The following is a 23786-nucleotide window of genomic DNA, read 5'->3' on the forward strand; positions in this document are numbered from 1 at the left end:
TAATTTTACACCGAAGTCGATGGTAATGTCAACTTTGAAGAGCAATGCCGTCTGCAAATGGCGATAAGACACCCTATCTCCGACGACGCGCGTTCTGGCAGGCGTGCCTCGCAGGCACGCGTTGTGAGACCCCTGTGCAACAATAAGACAGTTGCTTGTTGACGGTTAGCTGCTACCCCGCCTAGCGGCGGTCCGCACGGAAATCTGTCGGGGGCCGATCTAAAATTATCCCGGCGCCTGCCCGGCTGGCTGGTGCGCGCGCGGGCACTTTTTTTACGCCACGCCACGCCACGGCACGGAACGGCACGCCGCTGTGCTCCGCGGCGGGCCGTGGTTGGGCACGCGGCCGCGGGCGGCGCTGGCGTCGGCGGCGCGCACAGTGGAGCGGCCCTCCGCCGCCGGCCTCCAGTCGGTGCTTGCCCGCGGCCGCGCCGTCATCCGCCAGTGCACAGTAGCTCGGGGAGACCAGCCCTGCGTCCGACACCCGCGACTCCGCGCCGTCGACGTCTGCGCCCTCGCCGCCATGGCGCAACCGACCCTGGCCCTGCACCTGCTGCTGCTGTCCGTCGCAGGTCAGTCCGGCTCTGCGTTACTTCTTTCTGGCTGCAACCCCTTCGGCATATTTCTCCCCCTGTCCACGAACCCTCCCTTATTATTTCTTCCGTACTAAACAGATAAAGACTTCAAAATTTCTATCAATATTATGCTTTCGCTTCAAATTTTAATGTTGTAATGCGTAACCATATGTAGTAGAGAAGGGTTATCTAGAGATCAATTATTAAAATAATGACAATGTTGTGAGACACGTGCTAAGGCACTAGGCAATAATGTACTTGACACTTGAAGGGGGCACTTGAAGGGAGACGTCATAGTGACAGACCAAGATCTCTCTCTTTCCCTTCCTCCCTCCCCCCTCCACACCCCCACTCTCTCTTGCTCTGTACCTCATTAGGAAAAGATCCTTTTACATCTTGATTAACGTCCCGTTTGCAAAACAGATTATGACATCGACGTTTCTATTTACATTCCACTATCACTGCTAATTTTAGTACTATAAATCCTGACCATATTCAACGGAGCATGGGAGAGAGAGAGTTTCTACAGGTGAGTTAACAGAAAAAAAGTGACAGTGTTGTGTCATATCTGGTAAGATATACAGAAATAATTTGCTTGGCACTGGAAGGGGCAGCAGAGTGGAGAACTCATAGTGGCATAAAAATAATATGTGGAGCAATTTAGCCACGACGTCGGTTGTACTACATATGTGGATTAGAAACAATTAGGACGAAATAGTAAGAGACTGAATATAGTGTCAGACCACTAGCAAAGTTAGCACTTTAGATAGTGTAACGAATTTGGCAGTGGTTTCCAAATCTCCTGTTTGACAGAGCAACTAACATGATTGTCTATATACAGTTGTCTGTTATCATTGACTGTCGTGAGTAATGTGATGTTGTGTCATAGTATTAATCCGTTTCCTTCTTACCTTCGCTGTCCGTCCGACACTATATCTACAAGTCTGTCAATATTGTAATGTAATCTTCGTTATGATACGAAGTGATAAAGGATTAATACGATACTATTGATAGTTAAAAACATTACACCTGCCCGGCTTACATTTCTCAATTATTTCACCTTGTACCTACAGTTAATCCTAAACTAGCATCCACATTGTATATTAACGTTTGAGTTTTATATCGAGGCTGGTTAATTATTACTATTGAATGTCACTACACAATCTACAATGCTGTGAGATTAATGCAACGTAAATGCAGCTCAGGAGATAACGTAGAACAATTACGCTGCCCTGTTTAGATTTTTCCCACTCATTTGTTAAGTTCATCGCTATTTAACCCATATAGCGCTTCACGGTTTAGGTTTTCTTTTAGTCTCACTTCTTACGTCACTCACATAATCACCACCAGCAGAAACAGCAAACGGAATTACTTGTGCAAGTCTTACCTCGTGCTGTACTTTGGTGTTCCGACCTACCAACTTCTAGCTTAGAGTTTTTTATGTATTCAGTTCGAAAAGGAGACGTAAATATTTGGAATAAAAGAAGTGCTTCCTTCCTAGTCCAGGGTTGCAGATGGTCCGCTGTGATTCTCAACATTTTGCAGCAACGCTCCACGACAGACTAGCGCGGTTGCACCGCCTTAGTCATGGCACTCGCACCAGTGGGGAGCTGGATTTAGAGATTCCATTTATTACGTAAGATAGTTTTTTTGCGATTATGTGTAAATGTTTATTATCTAGCTGATTTTATTCCGGTATTGAATGTCGACAGGATGAATCCATTTCTATGCCTTATACATGGGAATCACCCACCCGTAAACGTTCATCAAGCAGAACTGGTACGTTTTGGAGAAGACACTAGTGTTACAATAAATCTCAATACAGGATAAAACTTTGAAGTGTTAATTTTGAGAAAACATGCTATATTCGTTTCTGTACTACAAATTTAGTCAAACAATCAACTGATGTAGCATATGAACAGGAGACAGAGAACAGACCACAATGCTCCAAATTTTTCTGTGTGCATACTGATGAAAACTTTAACTGGAAGAAAGATATTACTGAGCTGCTCAAGCAATTAAACTTGGCTTTTTTATTGTTTTGGTATCATCGCTAGGCATGGAAAGAAACGAATTAGCTTCCTAACACATTTCTACTCAGTAATGAATTACGGAATAATTTTCTGAGGTACTTTGTCTTTAAGACAGAAAGTACTGTTTGCAGAAAAAACAACATTGCAATTATCGTCTCGGTGCCTCCCTAAGTAGTTAGGGATCTTAACTGCACCTCGACAATATACGGGGTGTTCGTTTCAATTTGAGATAACTAAATTTCTTGCAAACGATGTATCGTACGGAAAAAAAATTCTAGGTGAAAAGTTAATATTAGTGAATGGAACATCTGTTTGTGCTACACTGGCTTCTTCCTAACCACCCCTCCTATGGGGGTAGGGCCAACCTTGTATTTTCAAATGGGAACCCCCATTTTATGGCATATTCGGATTCTATACCAAAACACGTAGAATTTACTCAAACCATTGTTTCCCATTCGTGGCAGGTGGCGCTGTAATCGACAAATATCAGGTGGCCTCTTCTTGCACTTAAGTCCCGACGTATTTGATTCTACATTTCATTTATGATGTAAATGTAGACCTTTGTGTTGTTATGGCTGATGCTGCTACTGAAACATTCGGTACAAATATTGTGGTCAGACATTCATATTTTTGCAAATAAGCTACTTGTATAGTAACGTAGTTTTCTGTTCCCTATAGTGTTGAGTGTGGTGAGTCCCCAGACCACCAAAATGCTTGATTTCGGTAGACGTCCTCGAACCCCGCCATCACTCTGATTTAGTTCTGTTTGTGTTCCATCCAATCCCCGTAACTCCGAGCTAGCGGCTGCTGGCGGAATATAAACGACAGCCATTGTAGTAAGGCAATACATCCACAATGTGAGATGACAGTAGCACGTGCTCCACTCAAAAGGAGGACGCCAATGGTAAGAGGCAAAGGGATTAGCCGAAATCAAGCACCCCAGTGGTGAGAGATAAGGGGACTCGCTTGTATCAAGCATCCCGACAGGAACAGAAAACAATTACATCCATTTCGTTGTTCCTGGATCACTCGAACCGTAGCTTCTAATAGACATTTAAAGGGCTAACGATATTGTTTTGCACAATCAAATTTACAGCACTAAAGTAACGTTTGAACATCAAAATCAGTAGTTAGCACACAAAGGCTTATAGTTACATGGTAAATGAAATGTGGTGTCAAATGCATCACGTCTTAACTGCAAAAACAGGTAGACTTGATGGTTATCAATTACAGTGCCACCTACCACGAATGGAAAACAATGGTTTGAGTAAACCGCACGTATTTTTTGTCCTAAATTCCGAATATGTAATATAACAGGGGCTCCAACGTGAAAACACAAATCTGACCCTGCCATGGCGGATGGATTCAGCACAGACAGATGTGCCCTTTACTAATATTAACTTTACACTTAGAACATTTTTTCATACTCGTCGTTTTCGAAATATTTGGCTATCTCACGGTATAACGAAACCCCGTATAGATTTGCTAATGACATTGGTCACAAATAGTCAGTCACAATTTTAGAAGAATAGTGATATCCATATCTACAACACTAGAAGAAAGAATGAGCTATATTAATATTGAAGCTTTCAGCGGCTTAGAACGTCAATATATGTAAACGAAAATGTTTGATCATTTTTCCAGTAACAGTAAATTCCTGACACGTAGCAAAGCAAGTTTTATATCAAATCTAAAAGCATTTCTTCTCAACCAATCCTTCAGTTCTATTGATGGGTTATTATTTATTTAAAAACTAGTAGCCTGTTTTTAAGAAAAACTAGTTTTAAGTATAGCTGCGTGAATGGGGCCGAGAATAACGTGTTCACTAATGTTGAATTTAGGCCAGTCTACCGTTTAAGAACTTCTGAATGGCCAGCACGTGGCCATCCACTGAAACTAGTAATAGACACGAAGGCCATCCATAAAGTAGATAGCTTTTTGGTATTAGAAAAAAAAGAAAAAGGAAAAGAATGTTAAAATTAGACGTAATTCCTCCAGCTGTATTAAGGTGATGGTTTTATTGGCAACTAGTTTCGATGTTGTTACAACATCATCTTCAGGCCCACACTTGTTAACAGTAACAGTATGGGCCTGAAGATGATGTTGAAACAACATCGAAACTAGTTGCCAATAAAACCAACATCTTAATACAGCGTGAGGAATTACGTCTTTTTTTAACATGTATTATACCAGCTGACGTCCCAAGTCGTCCATTTTCATTATGGATACACGAAGAAAGGAAAAGAAAGTGTAGGAAAATTTTTTTTATTCATTTGGCAGCTGCTTTTAAGTGCTACTTTTCAACACAGTCTCCATAAAAGTTCAGGCACTTATCATAGCAGCAAACAAGCTTTGAAGTTCCGTTGACATAAAATTCAGCCGTCTGAGACGTCAACCAGCTAGTCACGCCCTCCGCAGTTCGGCGATGTCGTTGTCAAATCGCTGCGTTGCGAGCCAGGTCTTCATCATTTGTAAACAGATGTCTTTTTGTGGCGGTTGGTAATTTGTGTGCCCCCCTAGCGTAGACTCCAATTTGCTCTCGCACTTCACATGTTTGACACAGTCCCGTCTCCAGTTACGATTCGTTCAAAGATTAAGTCACCATCTTTTTCGTAACAATCCATAAATGTTAATGATGCAGCATTACACTGCTTCTTGTGGTCTTCTGTCAAGAATTTTGGTACCCATCTTACACAAAATTTGTGATAACCTAACATCTGTGGAACGATTTGATGCAACAGACTTTGTGAAGTTTGTGGGAAGCTGAATGAGAGCTCCGTCGTTGTGAATCGGCGGTTTTCTTGAATCTTGTCATCGACTTCCGCGACCAGTTCATCCGTCACAGGCCGGCCAGAGTGGCCGTGCGGTTCTGGGCGCTGCAGTCTGGAGCCGGGCGACCGCTACGGTCGCAGGTTCGAATCCTGCCTCGGGCATGGATGTGTGTGATGTCCTTAGGTTAGTTAGGTTTAATTAGTTCTAAGTTCTAGGCGACTGATGACTTGAGAAGTTAAGTCGCATAGCGCTCAGAGCCATTTGAACCATTTGAGCCATCCGTCACAACCCTTGGTCACGCATCTCGTTCTTCGTGGTGAACATTAATTCGGCAATTATTACGTCTAACCCACCTTCAGTTATTACGATGTCTTGCCAATAAATTCCAGTCTTTTTACGATTTTTTGCTAAAAAAATCAGCATTACTGACCGCGATTCACAACTAGCGGGATTTTCAGTTGCGGCACATATTTAAAAATGTAATTGTGAGACGACGAGAAACGACTAGTGATGGGAACAACCGAATGAAAGCAGCCGACTCATTCGGTTGTAGCCTTATGTGTCGGCTGGATTATCCATTCATTCTTTTGAGTGAAACCAGTCTGGGAGCAACCTAATGTAAACAATCGATAATTCGGTTGTAGCTCCAGTTATCGATTGGACTACTCATCCATTTTTTGGACGAAACCGTCTCTAGGAGCAACAGAACGAAAACAGTCGATTAAATTATATATCCGTGGGATTACCTTTCATTCATTTCTTTAGACTGAGACAAGTCTGTGGGAGATATGGAATGAAAACAGTCAGGCACACTCAGTTTTGCCGTCGTTAATTCATTATCGTCAAGTGCACTCTGTTATAACCTGTCGTCATTCTTATTGCCATTCCGTTATTGCTTTTTGTTGAATGCCAATAAGTAGCTTTCAGTTCATTATTTCGTCCAGGTTAATGAAAAGGCGTTTTCTTAGTAGTCAGCTTGAATGTTTTTAACGTGGCATGGAAAGAAATGATACGAGTGGATAAAAAGTGACTCTCAAGATAACTTCAGTGAGCTATACAATATTTGCACAGACGATTCGTATTCTGAAACTATATTAAGTAAAAGAATTCAAAAACAATTAACGAATGACGACAAATATTTTTCGTGGGAAAATTACCTCAAACTAGTGACAGAATATTTACATGCTCGTCTGGATGAGCAGACGTTAATGTCGATTGACAGCCGTCCGAAGTTAATTCGCTGAATGCGAATATTTTGGCAGCTGCTGTGATAGGTACAGATGCACTACCTATTTTGTGATATTATTGACAGCATATCCTTAAAAAGCAACTGATTAGGTCATCAAACAATTAAAAAATTGTATGTTATATGCTTTCTGCTCACGTCACTTCAGCATTTACCGAAAGAAAATTACTATTGGTGACGAGTGCAAGCCAACGAGGTGAGAAAGAAAGATTTTCAATAAATCTAAACAAAAAAGTTATTGTTAATCTATTTAAATATAAATTTATAATGTAACACACGAAAAACCCGTTGTTAATGTTTGAAGTTGGAAAATATTTTATAAACTGTGAATCATACCCACAGAAAAATTTATAAATGACAGTTCTGATAAACTTCTACGTTGTTTGATTTTCAAACAGCTGAGCAAAGCTGAACGTACTCAGACATTTATCTCTTTACTTATTCTGATCAACATTAAACTGACACACAATATATTTTAGCGCAACGCAATCTGACTTTCTATAATCCCTACAAAAGAACCGCCCTGACTAACAATAACCTATACCTTTCATGAGTCACTTACCTCCCAAAAATATTCGTTACTCGAACTACTGCAATACAGCGAGCGCCAATACTGCCAGCTAAAAAAAAACATTCTAATTACTGAAGGCACTAACTACTGATAGGTATAGAACAAACAATGTGTTTACCTTAATATATATAAAATGACTTTCGAACACAATGAAGGTAAATACATTGTTTTTTATATACCAAAATCAGTTAATGACATCCAGTCTTACAAATTTCCTTTTTGTGACGAACACAAGTCCAGATTGTCTGCTCTCAAAATGCTGCCATCTCTCTCCCCACATCCACCACTGCCGGAGGCTCACCTCCAACTACACAACGCTACGCGCTGTTCACATTCAACTGCCCAACACTACAATAGCGAATATTCCAACAATGCCAACCAGCCACAGATTGCACACAGCACAGTCAGTGATTTTCATACAGAGCACTACGTGGCGATACCAACATAAAAACGTAAACAGCCTACTTACAACGGATACATATATTTTGAAAATACAACATTTTTAGAAATTTGTTTTCCAATCCCATCTCCTTGAAATAAAATACCTTATTTGTATCTAAAAAGCTGGCAACGTAGTCAGGGTTTACGTATAAATGAACAAGCTGAAAGAGAGTCTAAGTGAAACTACTCAAACTCGGAGAGTGGAAACATTCACAAAGCTAACGTGTCCGAAGAGACTAGTTCCATTCGGTGGTTTAATTCTACCGAGAAAAGCAATTGAACGAAAAAATAATCGACTGGTCAATTGTTAAAACCAGTCGATTGTCCCATGGCCAGAAAAGACACGAACTCATGTTGGCACGGCTGAGTACAGGCTGAACGGACAAATCCTCGAAAAACAATATGGCCGCATTAGCCCCGTCCATTGTTGCTGCAGGTGAAAACGTATCTACTTTTTGGCTAGCCCTCGTACATATCCCGCAAACTGACCCGGTGCACATCATTTCGAGAAAAAAAAAAAAAATCGTTCGAATCATCTGAGGAAAACCTAACTACATAACAAATTCGCTTACATGCTGCGAAATTTAACTACTGTGAAAAAAAATGGCCATGTTCGAGTATTACTCGTGCTCTGAGCGTCCCATACCAACTTAATTATGTACATATTTGGATTGTTCAACCATTCCGAGGATCGAAGACATCGAAGATTTTGGCGTGTTATTGCCACTGATACCGGAAAGATGTCGGCCCCATCGATTCCAAGACTTTCGAGAATATTTAATTTCTACTTTGAAGTCGGAAAACAAATGACAAAAGAAACATTTTGTCGTGTGACATGATTATAATATAACAAATTTCATGATTCTACGTGACAGCGAGGTGCCATGTAGGTTTCAGTGAGTGAGTTTGTGGGTATCAAAATATGTGACAGAAATTGCCGTATCGTTTGATTGCACTGACTTAGAAGCTTAACGATTTAGACCAGCAAAGGACTATAGTCCTTAGTATGTAACACAAATATGAACTTGATACACCTGCCCGTTACTGAGGAAAAAGGGGCTTGCATTAAAATATTTGCTATAAATGTCCGTATCTTTTGATTGCATTGACTTAACAGCTAACGTTTATTATTTCGCCAAGGAACCATAGATCGTAGTATGTGACACAAAGTTCAGTTTGATACGTCTTACAATTCCTGAGAGAAAGTGGTTTTAATAGACGGACGGACAGACAGACAATCTGACAACGAATACAGATTACTAATTAACAATTTTCGGTTCTTTATTTTGGTTGCCGTGCGAAACGTTGCTTCTTGGTAAATTTCTTGATTGTAGATCAAAGTGAATTACCCTATAGGTTTTGATGAGTGATTTTGCGACTATCAAAATATGTGACATAAATGACCGTATCTTTTGTTTGCATCGACTTAGATGCTTCACTTTTTTACATCGCCAAGGGGTCTTAGGCCTCAATATGTGGCATAATTTCAACTTGATACGTCCATCTGTTCCTCAGAAAAAATTGTTTCCAAAACTCGGACAAAGAGAGAGACCACAAAGCTACCCTGTAAGTGTTGCGCTTTTACCGATTGAGTATGGGACCCTAAGAACGATGTTCAGAACCATTCGTCTCTGGGCATTTCTTAAGTGTGCAACATAGTCAGCCTGCAAGTTAACTTCGTAGCACAGAGCGATTTGAAATGCAGACCGTTTACATCTGGAGCTGAATGTTCAGGCTTGAGAACGGATTTGTTGTCTCATACAGGAGCTGAGATAGCACTGGCTTCACAGAGTCGCTCCAGCCCGTTGTCTACACGAGGCTGACAAAAACGGCATCGGCTGGAGCTGGAGCACTGGAGTCGCGCGTGAGAGCTTTACGACAGCGAGGGCCGGAAGCCGCGGACCATCTCCCCGGTCTCACACACACACACACACACACACACACACACACACGACACGACACGCATGGTTTGTAGACATGTAGATCACAATGAATAGTCGACGGTGTTACATTTTTCAAAGGTCTATGGCATATCAATGGCTCCATTTGAAATGATGCATAGCAATTTAATTAATTCCCTGTAATTCCAGGAGGTACGTCGGAGTGGGAGACGATTTAGCTACTTCCCAATTGCCCTTTGGTCGCAATGTACGATGTTTCAAAGGGCTTGGGTAAATGTACAAGGCAACACAATTACGTGAGTATGATATTATTTAACAGTTAAAGTTTTAAAAAATGGGGTCCTTTCTTTTACCTACTGGAGCTTTAACGATTGATTCAACTGTGTGGAAAACCAAGTTTCACAGCTCGTTGGACCCCACGTTGAATGGTCGTTCCTACTGAGGAATGAGGGCGTCTCGGTGAGGGGTGGGGGGAGATCTGGTTAGTTGGTTGGTGTGAGGGGAGGGTACTGAACAGCGAGGTCATCGGTCCCATCAGATTAGGGAGGGAAATCGGCCGTGCCCTTTCAAGGGAACCATTTCGGCATTTGGCTGAAGCGATTTAGCGAAATCACGGAAATTCTACATCAGGTTTCCGGACGCGGGTTTGAACCGCCGTCCTCTCGAACGCGAGTCCAGTGTTCACTTCGCTCGGAGGGGGTGGGGGGAGGGGGAGGGGGGAGAGGGGAGTAGGATGAGTTTGGGACGGGGGAGCACATTCTCAGTTGGAGGAAACAAGTAAGTTTAGGATTAACTGCAGATGTTGAGATGACAGGAAGATGAAGTGCACACTTCTTAAGGGGTTCCTTTAACCATGGAGCGAAAGTCACGAAAATGATCAAATAATTACAACGCAGATGCTACCGAGTGGACGCTAAACACTGCGAAAAAGCTCAACCTCAAAATTCCAATAGCGCGCTTTGAAATAGGAATCAAGAAAGGTGTGACGTCCTTGAAATTATATCTCGAGAAGGGACCAGGAGCAGCAAGAAATCAAAGAGAATTGGGCACACGTGAAGCGGTGTTCTTTCTCTCCGCATATTAATCATGGATGGAACGGGAAAAATGTTTCTGTCGTACCATGTGCCCTCCGACACACATCACACAATGATACCTGTTGTGTTGGCAAAAGAACCAACACCGTGTTACTGTTGGAGGCCGAAATGCACGCGACGCAAGCTGGCGTGCGGAGGGAAGGACTATACTGAGGTGAGGTCTGGAACATGACAAGGAATTAGAATTCAGAAAGCGGACGTAATTAGTTTGATACTTAACTTTAAACCAGTAATGATGAACGTCGCTCTTGATGGTACATGATTCACAATATTATCTGTTCAGAATAGTAACTGAATATGGTCGTAGCAAATGGCGTAGCTGAAGGCTGTGCTAAACTGTCGTCTCGGCAAATGAGAGCGTATGTAGGCAGTGAACCAGCGCTAGCGAAGTCGGCTGTACAACTGGGGCGAGTGCTAGGGAGTCTCTCTAGACTAGACCTGCCATGTAACGGCGCTCGGTCTGCAATCACTGATAGTGGCGACACGCGGGTCCGACGTATACCAACGGACCGCGGCCGATTTACAGGTTACCACCTCGCAAGTGTGGTGTCAGTCGGCGACACCACAATACCCTTAGAAGACTTTTCCTTGTATAGGTGGTTGTACCAACTCCATTAACACCTACCCAAGTAAATCACTGTGGTGTTCAACCAATCGTCTGATAATCCCTCTGTTTCGGAGCCCTCGAACTGTCATAAATGTATATGAGCAATTGATTGCTCAGTTTCAGAGTAAGTTCACAATGTTCATTGCTAATAATGATACCAATCGGACCACTAAAAGTAAGATTTTGCTGAATTGTGCGTACTTTATGTGAGTTCGATTCCTTCTACCTCAGTACACTTCCTTGACTATCGTTGTCCAAATGAGCCATGCTGCCACACTTATAACCGGAATACCGACAAGTTATATAAGTACAACGATACTTCATAACTTCCGTTTAAGAAACATGCTGAGTCTCAGAAATATCGCACTCCATTCCTCGACAAAATACTGCCGAAGGCGTGAATAACTATCGGTACTGTAAGCGCGAACCTACTCCGATAGATGTACTGTCAAGCGTAATGAGCCCTGAAAACATTTTTACCATCTTCTGCGCCCAACTTGACTTAATCTCAAACTCACACTGATCCAGTCAACGCATTAAGAGCCAAGCTTTTTTCCCGCGTCTTTCAATAGGTTATAGAATGTTAGACTTGTGAAAGTACGTAAAACCGTTTCAAACCCTCCGTCACTTCCTCTCACTTCCCTCACTCCTCCCTCATCCCTTCTTCTCAGAATTTATCTTCCCATTCAGAGTCGCTGCAATTACAGCTACAAATTCCACTTTGTTAATGCCATAACGAGACCCCATGAAATGATGGTCGGATTGCGGTATAAGGAGTAGGGGGGAAGATTTTAACTGAGAGGATGCTTGTAAAATTCTCTAAACTCTGTGCAATGGACAGGGGTAGGTGTTTGATGGCTCTGAGCACTAAGGGACTTAACATCTGGGCTCATTAGTCCTCTATACTTAGAACTACTTAAACCTAACTAATCTGAGGACATCACATGCTCGAGGCAGGATTAGAACCTGCGACCGTAGCAGCAGCGCGATTCCGGACTGAAGCGCCTAGAACCGCTCGGCCACAGCGGCCGGGTTTAGAAGTTTGAGAAGCTAACAAATAATACGGTTTAAAAACGGTTCAAATGGCACTGAGCACTATCGGACTTAACTTTTGAGATCATCAGTCCCCTAGAACTTAGAACTACTTAAACCTAACCAACCTAAGGACATCACACACAGCCATGCCCGAGGCAGGATTCGAACCTGCGACCGTAGCGGTCGCGCGGTTCCAGACTGAAGCACCTAGAACCGCACGGCCACTCCGGTAATACGGTTTAAATCAGTGTTCAATAACCCCCTTCACATATAATTACGTCGCGAACTGTTGTGGTAAATGATCCGTCCACTCTGAAAAGGAATTGCTGCATTTGAGATTTTAAATGGGATACAGAAGTTGTGCAAGTCTCCCACTTCTAAGTCGATTAAAATCTCTCGGGAAAAAGAATTGTTGAATAGTTTAGGGAGTTCATTCACCTTAAATTCCTTGTGGGAGGGTTATATTTTACTGATATGTTGTAATCCTGACACGAAGTCACAAGGAGTACGTAAATTAGAAACCAAAATATTTTAGTACCCGTATTAACCACTGAGAAAATGACACCATTTTTTTATAGCATTACGTCACATTTAGACTGTAGAACAGAATTTTCGGGTGAACCAAATGGAAAGCAGCAGCTATTTAATACCGCTGTTAAGAATTTGAAAAATAAATAAATATTTAAATCTGGAATATTCACTTCATTATTGGGTCGTGTTGAATCTAAAGCTGATTATCCCCCTCATCACAGCCTTAACTATTTTGCGTACTGTGCACTAGACACGTTTCGTGACCTAAGTGAGGAAGAGGGAGGATATTTTTGTGCAGGAGGGGTGAGCGGGAGGCCAGAGAATAAGGGATAGCACAAGAACTGGCGCTTGGGTAATTTTGCCAACTAAGAGACGTTAGGCACTTGTGAAAATCAATAACTCTACAACGGGAAAAAGTAATAAACTTCTCGATATCCACTTGAAACACTGCTAGTTTTCTTTCATGCGTATTGGGTGGTATAACCTAACAGGTAGCAGGAAAACATGTACCGGTACTGTACATGTCTTACAATGTTTCGAAAAATAGTTGTTCCCTCACTGGTATAATGAAAAAAATTAGCTGTTATTTGTAGACTGCGTAACTGTGCTTTCCCCTGACGTACTTTCCTAGAGTGCAATATTTATACTGTAGTGGCCGCGGGGAGATGCGGCTGTCTCAAGATTGGCAGCTTTCCTCACTGTTATCCCGTGACAGCGACTGTTTACTTATTGCATAAAATGTGTAGCCGGATAGAAACAACACATGAAAGAGGGAAGGCGGGATGCTGGTCAGGCAACAACTACACTTCTGTATATGCTCGTCCGCTGTCACTTCATTCTAGACTAGTCCTAGCATTTTAAACGGTGAATTGAAATAATTATGATTACGTACTTAGACAACAGCTTTTCTCACCTCAGCAACCACTCATTTCAAACACCACTTGATGCTCATACAAGGAAAACAGTAATGCTCTACCCGGAGTTTGCTTTCGCCATTTGTCTTATTAAGACGGTGTTGGATAAGTTATACTGACTTCACGGGATGATAAAACAAATGGTATGACGTAATTAACAAAGAAGTTTTGTTTCTAGGACCTTATACGTCGAGGCTATAAAAGGAAGTGAAATAATAACGCAAGGAGCTGCAGTCTCAATACTTGATGATGAAGCTCTCTTACAACAGTAATACACTGACGGAAGAAATCGCAGCATCAAAAATAATTAACACAGAGTAATGAAATTTCGGGAATGTGTTTGTCTTGGTAACATATTCGTGTTTATGTGATTAGCACTGCAAGATCAAAAGGTAATGTAAGTGCAAGTTAAGTCATTTCAAATGTGAAATCCAAGTACATTAATAACCGCTGTAGCCACCGCAATGTTGAATTCAAGCATGCAAAATGTATGCACTGTGTTTTACGCGTACCGGTTGTCAGCTTATCGGATGGGGTTACATGTCTGTTGCACTTTATCGGTCAGTACAAGGACGGATAATGCTGTTTGTCTTCTTGATGCAATAATTTACCAACAGCCGTATCTTCAGGCCCCACTCCCTGAATCAATCGTCCTGCAACAGCTCTTGGTGGCCACGGATCCAGTTATATGGCTCCTTCCGTGTATAGCGATTTTACGACTATGAAGAGTGGGGCCTGAAGATTGCATCAATGTAATGCCGAAACTGGTAGCACATAGAAATTCATAAAAAAATAAATTTCTACAATACATCTGGCTGTTGGTAAATTATTGCGTCAATAAGTTCATGTGAGCCGGCGTCCCACGATCCATAATGGATCAACGAAGAATGCTGTTTGTGGCTGGAATTGTCGTCCAATGACGTCCTGCATGTGCTGGCTTGGGAACAGATATGGTGATCGAGCAGGTTGATTCATATCACTCTGAAGAGAATGTTGGATTACAACAGCGCTATGTGGACGAGTGTTACTCTGTTGGAAAACACCTCCGGGGAATGCTGTTTATAAATCGCACCACAACAGTCGAATCACCAGACTGACGTACAAATTTGCAGTCAGGGTGCGTGGGATGATCACGACAGTGCTCCTGCTGTCATATGAAGTCGCACACTAGACCATAGCTCCATAGTCCAATGTGCCTAGGCCACTAACAGATTGGTTGCAGGACCTCAATTGGCGTTCTAACCAACATGTGGCCATCACTGGAACGGAGACAGAGCCACTTTTCATCGAAAAACACAAGAGACCTCTTACCTGCCATCGAATGAGCTCTCGCTGGACATCACTGAAGTCGCAGGTGTCGGTGATTTGAGCTCAGTGGAATGCACGATACAGGCCGTTTGATGCAGAGCTATTCTTAAAATAACATTTCGTTGTGACACAGTGGTACAAAATCCTGCTCAGACTCGTGCTACAGATGCAGTATGACGCACCAGAGCCATACGCCGAACACGATGGTCTCCTCTCTTGGCCGTGCCCCGTGTCTGCCCAAGTCCGGTCTGCTTGGGACCGTACATTCTCGTGACCACCGCTGCTAGAAATCATTTACAGTGGCTTTATTCCTGCCAAGTCTTGTGCAGCATTGCAGAAGCAACACTTAGCTTTTCGTAGCTCTATTACACAACCATGTTCAAACTCTGGGAGGCGCTGATAATTGCGTCTTTGTTGCCTTAAAGCCATCACGTCCAATTTGAAACGTAATCGACGCTCACGACCATTACAGCGTGTACATAAAGCAAACCTGATTTGCAGACTCATAGCGGCACTACCAGTGGCACTCGTATGCTACACACGAGAAACTATAATAGACATCAGTCTCCAGATGTAGCACAATGTCTACCAACTTTCGTTTTTACCCACACAACTCCTTCTTCGTGTTGGAACCTTTTACATCACTGTAGCTCAACATATGTGCCTTCAACCTTCAGATAACGTCTGCCTCTGTGGAGCAGAGGGTTTGACTGACAATTACGAAAGCTGCAAAAGAACGAAATATGAGATATTACACAGTCTCCATTCATTTTAAATACATTAAGTTCGTCACGTGACACTGCGAAAAACTGCCCACGTGTGCGGAACGGTGACTTAAGAGTTGCTGTCTTCCTTCTATGAGCAGCGATCCGAAAAAAGTTACATAATTCAACTTTTCAACTCTATTTACACACACTAGGTGCAGTGGCGTATGGGAGAACAATGGTCGTCTTGTAAACGAAAAGTTTTTAAACTATATTTTTCAGCTTCAAATCACGCAAATGACATCGTAACCGGCTTCGACTTGTCAGCAAGTCGTCATTAGATAAGCTATTAAAAAGACAGAAGAAAATGCATAGTAGATGGATAGAAGGAAACTAAATTACAAAATGGAACTAACAGAAATACTCAGTTACCCTCTATAGAAGGCGTTAAAAGTAACAAACATAATACAAGTGACTGCACACGTAAGTAACTCAAAATACACCACTATCCTGATCGGGGTATAGGGGAAAAATAGGGAAATACAGAAATCACAGAAATTTTAGGAATGCACCCACATTTTAATTAATAGTGCTAGTGAAGTGTAATATTTACTTCATTGTAATTATAATCTTCCGTTCCAGAATTCTACTTAACAGCTAAGTAGCATTTTCAGTGCATTGTGTGATGTCACCGCCAGACACCACACTTGCAAGGTGGTAGCTTTAAATCGGCCGGTCCATTAGTACATGTCGGACCCGCGTGTCGCCACTGTGTGATCGCAGACCGAGCGCCACCACAAGGCAGGTCTCGAGAGACTGACTAGCACTCGCCCCAGTTGTACGGGCGACGTAGCTAGCAACTACATGGACGAAGCATTGCTCATTAGCCGAGCCAATAGTTAGAATAGCCTTCAGCTAAGTCAATGGCTACGACCTAGCAAGGCACCATTAGTAACATTGCATGTATCTAAAGAGTCTCACTTGTATCGCCACAATCTCCAGATGTACCAAAAGGATGGATTAAAGTTAAGTATTCCAGAAGCTACGTACTTTTCTTTATAGCATTCATGACGTGTCCTGTTTCAGACCTCACGCCCATCTGCGTGAGCGTAGCGCGTGCCTTTCGGCTTCCTCTCATTGTGTCTAGGCTGTCTTGTCTAGACACAACATTTTTGGCGACGAGTCAACGGAAAGGGTCTTGTTCTTTCTATTTGCTTACGTTTAATTGTGTCTAGGCTGTCTTGTCTAGACACAACACATTGCTCATAATGTTTATTATTCAGAATGTAGCTGACTGTTTGCAATATAATTTTGATTTGCAGTAAATCAACTATAAGGGTAAGGTCGTTTAATTTTTCAGCATACGACATAGGTTTCAAAGACGATATAAAAGAACACGAGAAATCTCAACTTAACTAATGGCGTACTGCAAAAATTTAAATTCCCCACGTAATGAGTGTTCATTGTAGTAAAACAATAGCAGTGAGAGAGACGGCGCAGTAGTTAGCACACTGGGCTCACATGCGGGAGGATGACGGTTCAAATCTGCGTCCGGCCATCCAGATATAGGTTTTCCGTGATATCCCTAATTCGCTCCAAGTAAATGCCGGGATAGTCCCTTTGAAAGGAAACGGACGATTTCCTTCCCTATCCTTAATACAATCTTAGCCTGTGCTGCATCTCTAATGAGATCGATATCGACGGGATGTTGAACTAAATCTTCCTTCCTTCCTTCGAAGCATTACTAAAAATCATGTAGAAACAGAGAAGTCTTAGTGAAGAAAATAGTGATTGAAAATTAAGTACAACAGACCACAAAATGGATGGGAAAAATCGTCTTTTGTATTTACTTACTGGTGCTGGATTATGTCAAAAGTTAAAAAGGTACGCCCATCATTAAAGTAGATAAAATAAACTGTTATATGACTACATGTCATAAAACGAAAAAAATACAAAGAACGAAACTCGTCTAGTTTGAAGTGGGAAACCAAATGGCGCTATGGTTGGGCCACTAGATGGCGCTGCCATAGGTCAAACGGATATCAACTGCATTTTTAAAAATGGGAACCCCCATCTTTTATTACATATTCGTGTAGTACGTAAAGAAATATGAATGTTTTAGTTGGACCGCTTTTTTCGCTTTGTGATAGATAGCGCTGTAATAGTAACAAACGTATAAGTACGTGGTATCACGTAACATTCCGCCACTGCGGACGGTATTTGCTTCGTGATACATTACCCGTGTTAAAATGGACCGTTTACCAATTGCGGAAAAGGTCGATATCGTGTTGATGTGTGACTATTGTGATCAAAATGCCCAACGGGCGTGTGCTATGTATGCTGCCCGGTATCCTGGACGACATCATCCAAGTGTCCAGACCGTTCGCCGGATAGTTACGTTATTAAAGGACACAGGAAGTGTTCAGCCACATGTGAAACGTCAACCACTACCTGCAACAAATGATGATGCCCAAGTAGGTGTTCTAGCTGCTGTCTCGGCTAATGTGCACATCAGTAGCAAATTGGGCGAGAATCGGGAATTTCAAAAATTTCGGTGTTGAGAATGCTACATCAACATCGATTGCACCCGTACCATATTTCTAGGTACCAGGAATTGCATGGCGACGACTTTGAACGTCGTGTACAGTTCTGCCACTGGGCACAAGAGAAATTACGGGACGATGACAGATATTTTGTACGCGTTCTATTTAGCGACGAAGCGTCATTCACCAACAGCTTTGACGTAAACCGGCATAATAAGCACTATTGGGCAACGGAAAACCCACGATGGCTGCGGCAAGTGGAACATCAGCGACCTTGGCGTGTTAATGTATGGTGCGGCATTATGGGAGGAAGGATAATTGGCCCCCATTTCATCGATGGCAATCTAAATGTCGCAATGTATGCTGATTTCCTACGTAATGTTCAACCGATGTTACTACAAGATGTTTCACCGCATGGCAGAATGGCGAGTACTTCCAAAATGATGGATGTCCGGCACATAGCTCGCCTGCGGTTGAAGCGGTATTGAACAGAATATTTCACGATAGGTCGAAGCACCATACCATGGCTCGCATATTCACCGGATCTGACGTCCCGTATTTCTTTCTGTAGGGAAAGTTGAAGGCTATTTGGTGTCGTGATCCACTGACAACGCCTGACAACATGTGTCAGCGCATTGTCAATGCATGTGCGAAATATCATTTCTATGCCGACGACCTCCAGCTCTACCTAAGCGTCAGACCTGAAGATGTAAACACTGCAATCGCTCAGATGAATGATGATCTATCTTCAGTAGTGAGATGGGCGAAAAACCTGGGGCTTAATCTAAATGCAAAAAAGACGCAAGTAATCTTAATAGCCCATCAGAAATTAATAAGTTCAGATTTCCGCGAACGGCTACCTCCTATTCTGCTCGACGGTACTCCAATACCATATCAGAAAACAGTGAAGAACTTGGGTGTAACTTTGGATGAGCACCTCAACTGGGCGGAGAATACAGTCGCAGTGTGCCGAAAGACGTCTGCTTGTCTCTATGCTCTCAAAAAGTTTCGGAACATATTTCCACAGGACTTGAAACGCCAGCTCGTGCAAGCACTCGTTCTACCGAACCTCCACTATTGTGATGTGATTCAACAAGGCATGAGTAGTGAAAACAAAAGACGGCTAGAGCTAACCATGAATGCCTGTGTGCGTTACACCTGCAACATTCGCCGATATGATCATGTTAGTGCTTCATACTCCGAGCTAGGGTGGCTGCGGCCGGACAAATTGCGTGACTACCACACTCTATGTCTACTCCACCGACTCCTCATCGCGCAAGCACCCCAGTACCTTGCTTCAGAGATTAAAAACCTGTCATGTCATCATAATCGAAACACGAGGTCACTCTTATTTGGTATCCTAACTGTGCCCACTCACAAAACAAAAACTTTTGCAAACTCCTTCTCAGTTGCCGCTGTCCGCCTCTGGAACAAACTGCCCCTTACCTTGCGCAAAATTCGATCTCCTGCTGCTTTTAAGAAGAAGTTGAAGCATTTCCTACTATCATCCTCACAAAGTTCTCCACAAAATTAATGTGCAAGGACAATCCCCTCATCTGTCAAATAGCAAAGCTAGCGTCTCCTATCTTGCTCCTGAGATGCCTTCCTCTTCATCTTTCTCTATTAGCCACGCAATCTTCTTTTCCTTTATATTTCCTTAATTATGTTTCATCATGTCTCTATTCTTCTCCTCCCTTCACCATGAGTCTCCCTCATACTCCCTGCTGCCGGCACTCCTATCTAAAATCTGTCTCTTCAATAATATCTAATTATAACAGTACTTGTGACCTAAGAATATAAACTCTATATGTATGTATTTTTCCAGGTGTACCTTTCAAATTGTTTATTTCACTTTTTGTACTAGATATAGTTTAACATGTCTACTAAAACATATGAATGTAAAATAAGTAGAATGCCTGGTTAGATGTAAGAGAGGGCCTGATGGCCCTAATCTTGCCAGGTTAAATAAATAAATAAATAAATAAACATTCCGGAAGGCGAACTACTCGCCGTTGAGAGGAATGTCGTTACACGTATTGCCAAATGCATTGAGGCTGACGGACATCATTTTGAGCATTTATGACATTAATGTGGTATTTACAGGTAATCACGATGTAACAGCATGCGTTCTCAGAAATGATAAGTTCACGAAGGTACATGTATCACATTGGAACAACGGAAATAAAATGTTCAAACGTACCTACGTTCTTTATTTTAATTTAAAAAACCTACCTGTTACCAACTATTCGTCTAAGATTGTGAATCATATGTTTGTGACTATTACAGCGCCGTCTATCACATATTTCTTTACATACTACACGAATATGTAATATTCCCCCTTCAAGGTAGGCAAGACAAGTTTCGTTCTTTGTAGTTTTTTCGTTGACGCTTATATATATATATATATATATATATATATATATATATATATATATATATATATATATATATATATATGGTATACTGGTAGTTTGTCGAAAACGCAATCCTCTGGATTGTTCAGAATGGAAAAGAAGTCGTCCTTGACCTCTTCCATGAAAGTGCGTCGGTAGTATCGTGAGCTGGATAAGGGAAAGCTTGGGACACCTCAGTCAGGATGAGAGGAATGTGGTTTTAATCCTGAGCCTCTCGAATACAAGTCTAATGACGTCAACGTATATTAAAATATACATAATAAATGCATTTATTTCATATTAATCACGTATTTCTCAGCTTGTACCATGAAATGAACTACATAATCTCTACAAAATAACTTTATAGGAAAGTTCTTTAAGTGTAACTGGTATGTTTATCATTGTATTTATTATCCTCTGTTGAATAAAGAACACCTTACACACGTCCCCTTACGTTCAGACAATCAACGTGACAGTTTTTAGTAGTCAGTCAGTCGTCATACGCCTTGCACATTATTCATTAAAATGTTAGAAACACCAACTCAAATCATTATGTGCACCTTTGGCTAGTGAGTGCCTCGTCATGTTTGTTCCCTAGGAAACTCTCCCTCCACATACGTACGTTGTGCGTACTGACAACTGCAAAATATGAAAAATGGACTGAGCGCTGGGCTCTAACGCATTCACTCTCATTAATCCTCACTAACACTTAACTAAGGGTTCTCCCTCCAGCTGTTTGTAGATCCCCTTTTATTTAGATTTATCGTATGTGAGAGACATGAAACCTCTGACCTGCGTACGTTTTACCATTTACCATACAATATTCCTTTGGTAAGTGTTATATTATCAAGAGAAAATCAAGATCTAAATTGTACGAAGCCAGTACATTGTCCACTAGCAAGCTTCACGTGTCCCAAGCATCTGATGTTCCTGTGTATACTTTACAAGTAGCTCATTACTTGCATCTCGAGAGAGAGTTACATGCTACGGTAACAAATACTTCCACACTTTTTGAAACTCCCCTTAGTTTTTCCAATTCCTAGTCGTATTTTGTTAACCGTCATCCATCTACATCTACATCTACGTGATTACTCTGCTATTCATAGTAAAGTGCATGGCAGAGCATTCAATGAACCACCTTTATGCTGTCTCTCTACCGTTCCACTCTCGAACGTCAAGCGGAAAAAAGGAGCACTTAAGTTTTTCTGTGCGAGCGCTGATTTCTCTTATTTTATCGTGATGATCATTTCTCCCTTTGTAGGTGAGTGCCAACAGAATGTTTTCTCAGCCGGCCGGGGTGACCGAGCGGTTTTAGGCGCTACAGTCTAGAACCACACGACCGCTACCGTCGCAGGTTCGAATCCTGCCTGGGGCATGGATGTGTGTGCTGTCCTCAGGTTAGTTAGGTTGAAGCAGTTCTAAGTTCTAGGGGACTGATGACCTCAGATGTCTAGTCCCATAGTACTCAGAGCCATTTGAACCACTGAATGTTTTCTCATCCAACTATGCGTGTCATCCGGAGTGAGAATCTTACGGTGCTCTCTGTTCACGAGAATGTTTAACAGAGCATTTCATTACGGAGATCACTTAATCGGCTTGAGAACGTGATGGAGATTCTCAACAAGTACCTTCAGCCGTCGCACGGACGCCAAAATGGAAAATATTGAAATAAACGATATCGGAATTGAAAAACAACTGCTATCACTTAGTAGCGGAAAAGCATCCGGACCAGACGAGATACCCTTAAGATTCTACAGTGATTATGCTAAAGAACTTGCCCCCTTTCTATCAGCAATTTATCGTAGATCGCTGGAAGAACGTAAAGTACCTAGCGACTGGAAGAAAGCGCAGGTCGTTCCCATTTTCAAGAAGGGTCATAAATCAGATGCGAATAATTATAGGCCTATTTCGCTTACGTCAATCTGTTGTAGAATAATGGAACATGTTTTGTGTTCTCGTATTATGACGTTCTTAGATAATACAAATCTCCTTCATCATAACCAACATGGATTCCGCAAACAGAGATCATGTGAAACTCAGCTCGCCCTATTTGCCCAAGAAATTCACAGTGCCGTAGACACTGGCGAGCAGATTGATGCCGTATTCCTGGACTTCAGGAAGGCATTTGATACGGTTCCGCACTTACGTTTAGTGAAAAAAATACGAGCTTACGGAATATCGGACCAGGTTTGTGATTGGATTCAGGATTTCCTAGAAGAAAGAACACAACATGTCATTCTTAACGGTTCAAAATCTGCAGATGTAGAGGTAATTTCGGGAGTACCGCAGGGAAGCGTGATAGGACCTTTATTGTTTACAATATACATAAATGACTTAGTTGACAACATCGGTAGCTCCGTGAGGCTATTTGCAGATGACACGGTTGTCTACAAGAAAGTAGCAACATCAGAAGACTCGTACGTACTCCAGGAGGACCTGCAGAGGATTAATGCATGGTGCGACAGCTGGCAGCTTTCCCTAAACGTAGATAAATGTAATATAATGCGCATACATAGGGGCAGAAATCCATTCCAGTACGATTATGCCATAGGTGGTAAATCATTGGAAGCGGTAACGACCGTAAAATACTTAGGAGTTACTATCCGGAGCGATCTGAAGTGGAATGATCACATAAAACAAATAGTGGGAGAAGCAGGCGCCAGGTTGAGATTCATAGGAAGAATTCTAAGAAAATGTGACTCATCGACGAAAGAAGTAGCTTACAAAACGCTTGTTCGTCCGATTCTTGAGTATTGCTCATCAGTATGGGACCCTTACCAGGTTGGATTAATAGAAGAGATAGACATGATCCAGCGAAAAGCAGCGCGATTCGTCATGGGGACATTTAGTCAGCGCGAGAGCGTTACGGAGATGCTGAACAAGCTCCAGTGGCGGACACTTCAAGAAAGGCGTTACGCAATACGGAGAGGTTTATTATCGAAATTACGAGAGAGCACATTCCGGGAAGAGATGGGCAACATATTACTACCGCCCACATATATCTCGCGTAATGATCACAACGAAAAGATCCGAGAAATTAGAGCAAATACGGAGACTTACAAGCAGTCGTTCTTCCCACGCACAATTCGTGAATGGAACAGGGAAGGGGGGATCAGAT

At 42.1% G+C, this 23786-nt stretch overlaps 1 protein-coding gene across 4 annotated transcripts in view; it reads left to right on the forward strand.

Moving 5' to 3' along the window:
• Positions 1-414: 414 nt before the first annotated feature.
• The window catches only part of LOC124615449 (hemicentin-1-like), a 1163225-nt gene continuing 1139853 nt past the window's right edge, over positions 415-23786 (forward strand). For all 4 annotated transcript variants that reach the window (XM_047143342.1, XM_047143345.1, XM_047143344.1 and 1 more), the window contains exon 1: positions 415-572. In XM_047143342.1, coding sequence (XP_046999298.1) covers positions 524-572 — 49 coding nt within the window. In that variant the 5' untranslated portion in view covers positions 415-523. The remainder of the gene's footprint in view (positions 573-23786) is intronic.

The sequence above is a fragment of the Schistocerca americana genome, chromosome 5 (assembly GCF_021461395.2).
Source record: "Schistocerca americana isolate TAMUIC-IGC-003095 chromosome 5, iqSchAmer2.1, whole genome shotgun sequence".
NCBI lineage: Eukaryota > Metazoa > Arthropoda > Insecta > Orthoptera > Acrididae > Schistocerca > Schistocerca americana.